Genomic DNA, 10711 nt, shown 5'->3' with positions numbered 1-10711 from the left:
GGTGATGGGCACTGGGGGTTATTCTGTATGTTGGTAATTTGAGCACCAATAAAAAAAAAAGAAAAAGAAAAAGAATATTGAATTAACCAAAATACGCTGAAAAAAAAAAAGATTGTAGGTTATGTGTCTATTCAAGTGACAAAGCTATTTAAAGGTATTTTCATTTAGAATGCACATAAGTTTCAAAAAATTTCCATTATCCTAGTCAACTATGTAATTTTTTAAAATATGAAGTAGTTTTAGGGGTGAGGATGGATGGATTTGGAAAGAGCTGTTCCAGTTTCACTTCTACCTTCAACCTCAGCAGATGACTTCACCTTCAACTTCTAAGATACAGTGAATTCATAGGTCAAGAACTTCTTTAGTTTCCTCAACTGTAAAATGAGAATAAGAATATCTATCACATAGGAGGAAGATTGAACAAGTTATAATTTGTGAAGCGCTTGGATCAGCAACTAGGGTGGAAAGCATTAAATGTTAACAACTATAATTATTATCCCTCAAGCTCTCCCAGCAGATCTATAAACCTACCTGTATCTGCACCTACCAATTTTCCTTTCCTTTTCCTGTTACAAGAAAAGTAATGTCCCTCCTATCTAAACCACTTGTGCGCTGGTGATTCCATGTTTTCCAGCCTTCTAACGGACATATTAGCAATTATTTTCCCTCATTTCTGAATCTTTAGCCTTGTCCTTTCCATAGATTCCCTCCCATCACAAGAAACTAAACTTTAAACTCATTAACAGGGGCAGCCAGGGTGGCTCAGCGGTTTAGTGCCGCCTTCAGCCCAGGGTGTGATCCTGGAGACCCGGGCTTGAGTCCCACGTCAGGCTCCCTGCATGGAGTCTGCTTCTCCCTCTGCCTGTGTCTCTGTCTCTGTCTCTGTCTCTCTCTCTCTCCTTGTGTGTGTCTCATGAATAAATAAATAAAATCTTAAAAATAAAATAAACTCATTAACATTTCCACTGCAATAAATCCATATTATAATACCTTTTTCACTTTTTAGGCAGATTGTTGCTAATTGCTAGTTCTGGCCCCAAACTGAACCCATGATCTCCACATCTATCTGTTCCCGGAGACCCTTGGTTCAGGTTCTCTGAGGCCCCCAATCTCCAATATCTACCATGAAATTAATACATTTCTCCTGTGTTAGTCAGGAAAAAGTAGGTTACCTTGCAGCAAGGAACAACCCCTACTGTCGGTAGCTTAAAACGATTAAGATTTCTTTCTTATTCAAATTGTATATCCACTGCCTGTCACTGGGGCCTCTGATCCATGCTTCCTCAGTCAGGGACCCAGAGTGAAAACCTGCTAGTCACCACAGCAGTGGAAAGAAGAGAAAAAGGGAAATTTTGCTCCAGCTTTTAAATGTTTCCTTGAAACATCGCCTTAAATGTTTACTTGAAAGTATATGTTATTTCCACTCAAATTTCATATACCTGTAATTCAAAGGGATGAAATATAATCCACCATGCACTCACTCAGGAGGACAGGAGAGACAGTGATGCATAGCCATATGTCTACAAAATTGGAAATGATGAGCCACCCATATGTCTATGACATCTCCTTGTGGCTAACAAAGAGGAAAATAACTGCTGTTGTCTTTTGACCTTATCCAACTTTTACTAATATTCCCCTGAAAGACAAGTTACATATACATTATACCTTCAGAGACTACATTCCAAGATCCCCAGGAAATGCCTGAAATTGTGGATAGCACCGAACTCTATATATACCATGTTTTGTCCTATACATATGTATCTACGATCTAGTTTAATTACTAATTAGGCAAAGTAAGAGATTAACAACAGTGATCAGGGGCACCTGGGTGGCTCAGTGGTTGAGTGTCTGCCTTTGGCTCAGGTCATGATCTCTGGGTTCTGGAATGAAGCCCTGCATGGCGGTGGGGGGGGGGGGGGCTCCCTGCTCAGTGGGGAGCCTGCTTCTCCCTCTCCGTCTGCCTGCTGCTCCCCCTGCTTGTGCTCTCTCTCTCTCTCTCTGTCAAATAAATAAATAAAATCTTTAAAAAATCATTTACAACTGCATCAAAAACATGAAATACTTAGGGATAATTTTTTTAGCTTTTATTTATATTTGTATATTTTTTATTGGAGTTTGATTTGCCAACATATAGTACAACACCCAGTGCTCATTCCATCAAGTGCCCCCCACCCCAGTGCCTGCCAGCCAGCCACCCCAACCTCCCCACCCACCCCCCTTTCTACTACCCTTAGGGATAAATTTAAACATATACATAACTTAGCCAAAGAAAACCATAAAATACAACCAAAAGAAATTTTTTTTTAAAAAGAGAGAGAGAGAAAGATGTTGTATGTATCAGTAAGAAGCCAATATTGTTAACTGGTTAATATTGATCTACAGATTCAAGACTACCCCAATCAAAATCATAACAAGTCTGTTTAAACTAACAAGTTTGTTCTCAAGCAAACTAACTCTCTCTCTCTAAAATGTATATGGAAATACAAAACAAACAAAACAAAACACACAAAAAAATAAGAATAGCCAAAAACAATCTTGAAAAAAAGGAACAAAGTTGAAAGACTTCCACCACCTGATTTCAAAATTTACTCTAAAGTTACTGTGATCAAGAGAATAAGGTATTGGAATAGGGATAAACAATAAAATCAATATGATAGAACAGAGTACAGTAATAAATTCACTCATACAAGATCAATCGATCTTTGACAAAGGGGTCAAGGCAATCCAATGGAGGAAAATAGTGTCTTCAACAATTGATACTAGAACAATTGGGTATTAAATAGAAAAAAATGAACTCAGACTTCATGCTATACACAAAACTTAACTTGAAATGGCATGCATGTAAAATGTAAATGTAAAAGCCAAAACTATAAAACTTTAGAAGAAAACATAGGAAAAAAATCTTTAATACCCTGAGGTAGGCAAAAATATTTTTGACTAGGACACAAAACACAAACCATTAAAAAAAAAAGAGCAAATACATTGGATTTCAAAAAAATTAAAAACTCATTTTTCAAAAGATATTATAAAAAAAATTAAAAAGCAAATTGCGCTACATATATATACATCTACCTGACCAAAAAGAAAGTGTGTCTAAGATATATAGTAAACTCTTACAAGATAATAATTAAGAAACAGACAAAAAAGCTAATTTAAAAATAAGCAAAAACTTTGAACACAAACTTTAAAGAAGCATACAAGTGGCTACTACATATATGAAAAGATGCTCAATATCATTCGTCATCAGGGAAGTACAAAATAAAAGTGCAGAGATAATACAACACTACACACTAGACACCAGTTAAAATGGTTAAATTAAAAATGCAAACAAGGGGCAGCCTGGGTGGCTCAGTGGTTTAGCGCCTGCCTTCAGCCCAGGGCGTGATCCTGGAGACCCGGAATCAAGTCCCACATTGGCTCCAGGCGTGAAGCCTGCTTCTCCCTCTGCCTCTCTCTCTCTCTCTCTCTCTCTCTCTCTGTGTGTGTGTCTCTCTTTCTCTGCCTCTCATGAATAAATAAATAAAATCTTAAAAAAAAAAAAAAAAAAAAGAAAACTTCTTGGGATGATGGGAACATTCTGCACCCAGGCCTAGATCTTGGTTTCTAAGTATTCTCTCCTTTAAAAGGAAGCAGAGCTCCTTGGAAAAATACTCAGGGAAAGTGCAAAGTGAACAAAGAAAGTATAAGTTGAGTCTTGAACAATTCCTTGTGCCAGAAAGGAAGTACTCACCAAATGGGGACATGTCAAAAAAGAAAGATAAGAGACAGAAGAATGCCAACAAATAAATATATAAAGATGACAGAAATAGAGAACTATCATTTTGTAACTACCATATTCATAAGTGACTCAGGCTATAATTATGAATGGATATTAAAACCACTGGATTGGGCAACCCTGGTGGCCCAGCAGTTTAGCGCCATCTTCAGCCCAGATTGTGATCCTGGAGACCCGGGATCAAGTCCCAGGTTGGGCTTCCTGCGTGGAGCCTGCTTCTCCCTCTGCCTGTGTCTCTGCCTCTCTCTCTCTGTGTCTCTCATGAATAAATAAATAAAATCTTAAAAAAAAAAAACACTTGGATAAAAAACAGATAGAAAACAGAATTTAAAGAAACACAGCAGACAATAGCTTGCTGAATGATTAACATCAATAATAACTGGACAAACTGCTATCATGTACTTCCTTGTATATCACACTGAAATGGCCAAAACATCACCTATGTATTACTGTACATATTGCTGTGGGTAAATGCTCCTGCTGAATCTAAAGAAAGCTGTTGGACAAATCTAAATTGAGGGATATTCTATAAAATAACTGGCCTGGACACTTCAAAACCTGTCAGTGTCATGAAAGACAAAAAGTAGTAGTAATAATAATAATAATAATAAAGCTACCAAACTATACTGTCTAGCCTAAAGGGGATTTAAAGAGACATAACAAGGGGTGCCTGGGTGGCTCAGTCAGGCACCAAACTCTTGATTTCAGCTCGGGTTATGTTCTCAAGGTTGTGGGATCAAGCCCTGTGTCAGGCTCCACTCCATACTTGGGGCAGAGTCTACTTGGGTTTCTGTCTTTCCCGCTCCCTCTGCCACTCCTTCTGTTTGCATGTGTGTTCTCTCTCAATTATCAAATAAATAAATAAATAAATAAATAAATAAATCTTTAAAAATAAATAAACAAAAATAAAGAGCCATAACAAGTAAATGTACTGCTTGCTTCTTGGTTGGGTCCTTCTTTTATAATAGCTATAAATGTCCCTAGGACAACTGGGGGATATTGAACAGGATTAGATAATATTGTTGCACTAATATTAAATTTCTTGAATGTAATTAATTTATCTTCTTAGGAGATACAGTCTGAAATATTTAGGGGTGATGCCTACAAATAGCACTCAAATAGCTCAGCAAAATTTATGTATATGAAACCAGGGAAGAACAGAGAAGCAAGTGGGACAAAATGAAAAAAAAAAAAAGTGAAGAAAAAAACAAAACTTCATTGTGAGAAACAAAAGAACATTTAAATAAATGAAAAAGATACAACATGTCCCTGGGTAGGAAAATTCACTATTGTCAAGATGTGAATCCTGCACAAATTAATATATTTATTTCAGTTCCAATTAAAATACTAATGGGGGATGCTTGTATGGCTCAGTGGGTGATCCTTCAGTTCAGGGTGTGATCCAGGGGTCCTGAGATCGAGTCTCGCATCAGGCTCCCCACGGGGAGCCCACTTCTCCCTCTGCCTATGTCTCTGCCTCTCTCTCTGTGTCTCTCATGAATAAATAAATAAAATCTTTAATTAAAAAAAACAATGGATTTTTTTCATAGTAAAAATACTGTATTTCTCTATTAATTTGAAATGTCACTTTTCTTATATAATACTTTCTATATGATAAAAGTGGCACTTCAATGAAGAATTTAAGTTTATAATTTAAATAGTACTGGTTAACTGTCAAAAGCAGGGGACAAGAGATGGACCCCAGCTTCAAAATATATATTTTAAAAATATCAATTGCATTACAGAGTGAAAAAAAATTTTTTAGACTTTATTTATTTATTTATTTGTGTATTTTAGAGCACACCAGCAGGAGGAAAAGCAGATGGGGAGGAAGAGGGAGACAGAATCTGAAGCAGAGTCCACACTGAGCACAGAACCCATCTCGAGGCTCAATGCCAAAACCAAGAATCAGACGCTTACCTGACTGAGCTACCAGGTGCCTCCAGAGTCAAAAATTTTAAAGCCATTTCTTCAACAAAAAATAAGGGGAGGAAGGAAACAGAAGATATGGAGGGCAAATCTACAGATTAAAAGAAACTTTAATTTGTAACAAACAAAAGCAATGTATGGATCTTACTAGATTCCTAATTTCAAACTTTTGAAAATAATTATAATTAGGAAAATGACACTGAATGATGGATATTAGGATTCTTTACCTAAATTCTTTACTTGTGATAATGGTCTTGTGGTTATGTGTTAAAAAAATGAAACCCTTATGGGCAGCCCAGGTGGCTCAGCGGTTTAGCACCACCTTCAGCCCAGGGCCTGATCCTGGAGACCGGGGATGGAGTCCCACATTGGGCTCCCTGTGTGAAGCCTGCTTCTCCCTCTGCCTGTGTCTCTGCCTCTCTCTCTCTCTCTCTCTCTCTCTCTCTCTGGGTCTCTCCTGAATAAATAAAATCTTAAAAAAAAAAAAAAGAAACCCTTATCTTTTAGAGATACATCCCTAAATATCAACAGATTAAATGATATTCAGATTCTGAAATTTGCTTCAAAATGTCCCAAGAAAAAAAACAAAAAACAAAACAACAACAAAAAAAAATGTCCCAAGAGGGTCTGGAAGCAGACATTCATAGAATAAGATTGGCCACATATTGATATATACTAAAGCTGAGTGATGGGTACCACAGATTCACTATGCTTCTCTCCGTACTCTTAAATATGCTTGAAATCTTACATAATTTTTTTTCAAAATGAAACCAAGAAATAACCTGTAGTAAACTTACTGATATCGGATGGGAAAGCACTTTCTACATATTAACAAGAAAAGACCCATGATGAAAAAGATTGAGATATGATTTAAAATCTGCATAAAAATAACAGAAGTTAGATAAACATTTCCTGCAGCATACAAGAGAAAAGGATGAATATTCTTACATAGATGAATAATAAAATAAGAATTACAACTGGTCAATAAGCACAATAATATACCCAAGCTTTATTTTATTTTTTTTTTTTATTTATGATAGTCACAGAGAGAGAGAGAGGCAGAGACACAGGCAGAGGGAGAAGCAGGCTCCATGCACCGGGAGCCCGACGTGGGATTCGATCCCGGGTCTCCAGGATCGCGCCCTGGGCCAAAGGCAGGCGCCAAACCGCTGCGCCACCCAGGGATCCCTATACCCAAGCTTTATTGAAGTAAAATAAATATAAATTAAAGCAATGAGCTGCCCTTTATACTTATTTTTTTTATTTTAATGACAATATTCAGGATGGGAAGGGTATTTAAAAAACAATGCTACATACCATTTCTAGAATGCAAATAACAAAAAACACTAAAACTAAAATATGTTATCTACTCTTTGAGAAAATAATTCCCATTATAAGAATTTAATTTAGGGAAGTAACCAAATACATACTCAAAGTTTTCAGTTCAAAGATGTTTCATGGAAGTAGTATTTATACTGGTGAGACACTGAAACTAAAATAACAACAGGGACCTGCACACACTAACAATGGAGTATCACATCAATACTAAGAGCTCATTGATGTGAAGGTGCTCAACATATCCACGATCCTTTATTAACCTAATGTGGAAAAATAAAATCTGTGTAGATACATCTAAACATCCTCATAAATTGATATCTAACATATTAACAAAACATGATTAGGGGGTGCCTGGGTGGCTCAGTCGGTTAAGCATCTGACTCTTGATTTCAGCTCAGGTCATGATCTCAGGGTCCTTAGATAGAGCCCCATGTTGCACTCTATGCGGAGCATGGAGCTTGCTTAAGATTCTCTCCCTAAAAAAAATAAATAATAAATTAATTAATTAATTAATTAATTAAAAAGATTCTCTCCCTATCTCTCTGTCCCTCCCTCTTTTTTAAATTTAATTTTTTAGACATGATTATATTATAAATTTTTGCTTATTTTTGTCTGTATTTCCTAAATTCTCTACATTGAATATATTACTTCCATATTTAGAAATTTTCAAGAAAATTACTTCATACTTTGGAAAATGTACTTGATTGGCTAGGAATTATTCTAGTTTTTTGTTCTTTTACCAAGGGGCTCAAATAAAAAGAAATATAGGGCAGCCCCAGTGGCTCAGTGGTTTGGCGCCACCTTCAGCCCAGGGTATGATCCTGGAGACTGGGGATCGAGTCCCACGTCGGGCTCCCTGCATGAAGCCTGCTTCTCCCTTTGCCTATGTCTCTGCCTCTCTCTCTCTCTCATGATGAATAAATAAAAAAAAAAAAAAAAGAAAGAAATATAAATGAACACTACTGAAAATGAAGTCACCATTTTTTCTTGTTATTTTAAGTAAAAATTTAACTATTTGGAGTGTTACCATTTTTCTGAAATGTGGGCCTGTTTTCTCCCCTCAAAGTATAATCTACACAACTTAATTTCAGATTTGATATTTATTTCCTCTTTATGAATTAGATAATCCTATAAACCAAGAAGGAAATCCTTCACACATGATATACTGTCTCCTATTGGGTCAATCAGCCTGGCTGGGTCATGTCCCTGAAACGATCATTGATTAAGGACCAAAACCTTCCTCTTCAATACTCTGTACATATGAGGCTGCAAATAACTTAAGAGGTCTCCACCAAATTCCCAAATCTTATCCTAAGTTTTCTTCTTACTTTCCTCTGCCTTACCTGGGTGAAAAACACAAGCTATCCTAATTTCTCCCCTTAATCATGGCCAACAGAACATTTCTCAGCTAGTTGTACGGCACCTAGCAAAAATTAGTTTAGGTGTTTCTCATTAGATAAAAAAAGGAAATCTACAAACACAAAATTGAAGCAGTTTGCACAAACTGTGGCTGTATATGGAAGTTGTTTAAGCCAAGGAGGCAAGTAAGATTTGTCAAAAATAATAGCCTTCCAAAGCCAGCTGTACTCCAGTGCTTTCTCACAGTTGAATTGTCTCCATTCTTGATCACTAATGCCCTTAACGGGTTCTTAGATTTGTAAATTTTAAAAGAACTCTAGAGATAAAGTCTAACATTATCACAGCACCATCATTCGCTTAACAAATACTTCTGAGCATTTGCTATGGGCCACACACTATCAGGAGAAAAGAGTACTTGTAGATAAAGGATTTTTTTTCTTGCTGCCCCTTCTAAATATTCTATAAACTCAATATACCTCTGTATATACTCTAGGCCTTGACCTAATCTTGAATTGATTTTTTATAGAAATAAATAGATACCACTACATTTTTAATGAAAAGTGAGCATCATGATTTAGAGGATACTCCTGGGAGATCTCTGGGTGGCTCAGCGGTTTAGCGCCTGCCTTTGGCCCAGGGCGCGATCCTGGAGTCCCAGGATCGAGTCCCGCGTTGGGCTCCCTGCATGGAGCCTGCTTCTCCCTCTGCCTGGGTCTCTGCCTCTCTCTCCCCCTATGTCTATCATGAATAAATAAATAAATAATCTTAAAAAAAATAGAGGATACTCCTTTACACATTACCTTTTAGGAACTACTGAAAAAAAAATAAGAAATACCTATGTCAGACTATGAAATTCTTCAAAGAGGAAAGATCAAATTGCAAACCTTACCAGAAATGAATTCATTTTCCTGCCTCCTTCTGACCCAGCTGAGTTTTAAATAAGCCTGATAATATCTTACTTTAAATAGACTTCAGCTGGGGCACCTGGGTGGCTCAGTTAAGCATCCGACTTGATTTCAGCTCAGACCATGATCACAGGGTTATGAGATGGAGTCCTCCCTCAGGCTCAGTGCTGAGCATGGAGTCTGCTTAAGATTTTCTTTCCCTCTGCCCCTCCTGTCCTGCTCACACTCTCTCTCTTTCTCAGAAAAGAAAAGAAAAAGATTATATATATATATATATATATACTTTAGTTATAACACACATTAGTTGTTCAGTATTACAGATTACAAAATTATTTTTCTTAAAGATTTTATTTATTTATTCATGATAGACACAGAGAGAGAGAGGCAGACACACAGGCAGAGGGAGAAGCAGGCTCCATGCAGGGAGCCTGATGTGGGACTCGACCCCAGGGCCCCGGGATCACTCCTTGAGCTGAAGGCAGACACTTAACCAATGAGCCACTCAGGTGCCCCAGATTACAAAATTCTTATTAACAGAAAGAAAGACTCCCACCACATGCATGCATGTGCTTTCTCTCTCTCTCTCTAAAATATATAAATCTTTTAAAAAATTATAATGCCTCATACTTTAAGCAAAATATGCAGAATAACAACCACTATTTTCAATTTTCATCATGAATTTAAATAAAGGGCAAAAAATTGCTTCTTAAAAAGTTGATTTGAGGAAGTCTTCTATACTCCTTCAATAACAATTTATTAAACATCTTTTAAAATATATATTATGCTAGAAACTGAAAAAGACAGATAAATATAACACAAGTCAGCAATAATAACATTAGCATATTAGCATATTTATGACTTTGGCCTTCTGACTTTGTTGACAATTTTATGACTGTGTCACTGAAGAATGTTCTGGATCAATGTATTCATTAAACTCCCACATGAAGAGGGCCACCTGGATGGCTCAGTGGTTGAGCATCTGCCTTCTGCCCAGAGTGTAATCCTGGAAGTCCCAGGATCAAGTCCTGCATTGGGCTCCCTGCTTAGAGTCTGCTTCTCCCTCTGCCTGTCTCTGCCTCTCTCTCTGTGTCTCTCATGAATAAATAAATAAAATCTTATTTAAAAAAAGAAAAAGAACCTCAGGCATAAAGTGAGTAATGCTCAAAGACAATCACTGCACCAGAAGGAAACTTCCATTCTTTCCCTTCCTAGCCCCTTATGTACTATTGTGCTAGTCACTGACCCATCAGTACAAACAGAAGGAGACAGACACCAGAGGGGTAAACTGATGGCGCTAAGTCACAAAGCTGACAGGAATTAGCAGTTACAACTATCTTCTGGCTCACTCCCCATCATTCACATTCACTGAAGGGTCTGCACTTGCCTCAAAACGTAGTCTTGGTCT

The 10711-nt window shown here is 37.1% G+C and overlaps 1 protein-coding gene across 1 annotated transcript in view; it reads right to left on the bottom strand.

Annotated features, from left to right (window-relative positions):
• Positions 1–284: 284 nt before the first annotated feature.
• Positions 285–10711, bottom strand: part of AEBP2 (AE binding protein 2) — a 95398-nt gene continuing 84971 nt past the window's right edge. Inside the window, exon 9 of the mRNA XM_038576968.1 lies at positions 285–374. Coding sequence (XP_038432896.1) covers positions 371–374 — 4 coding nt within the window. The 3' untranslated portion in view covers positions 285–370. The remainder of the gene's footprint in view (positions 375–10711) is intronic.

This window comes from Canis lupus, chromosome 27, assembly GCF_011100685.1.
Source record: "Canis lupus familiaris isolate Mischka breed German Shepherd chromosome 27, alternate assembly UU_Cfam_GSD_1.0, whole genome shotgun sequence".
Lineage (NCBI taxonomy): Eukaryota > Metazoa > Chordata > Mammalia > Carnivora > Canidae > Canis > Canis lupus.
Note: the sequence above shows the minus strand (reverse complement) of the source record. Positions and strands in the feature narration are given on the sequence as shown.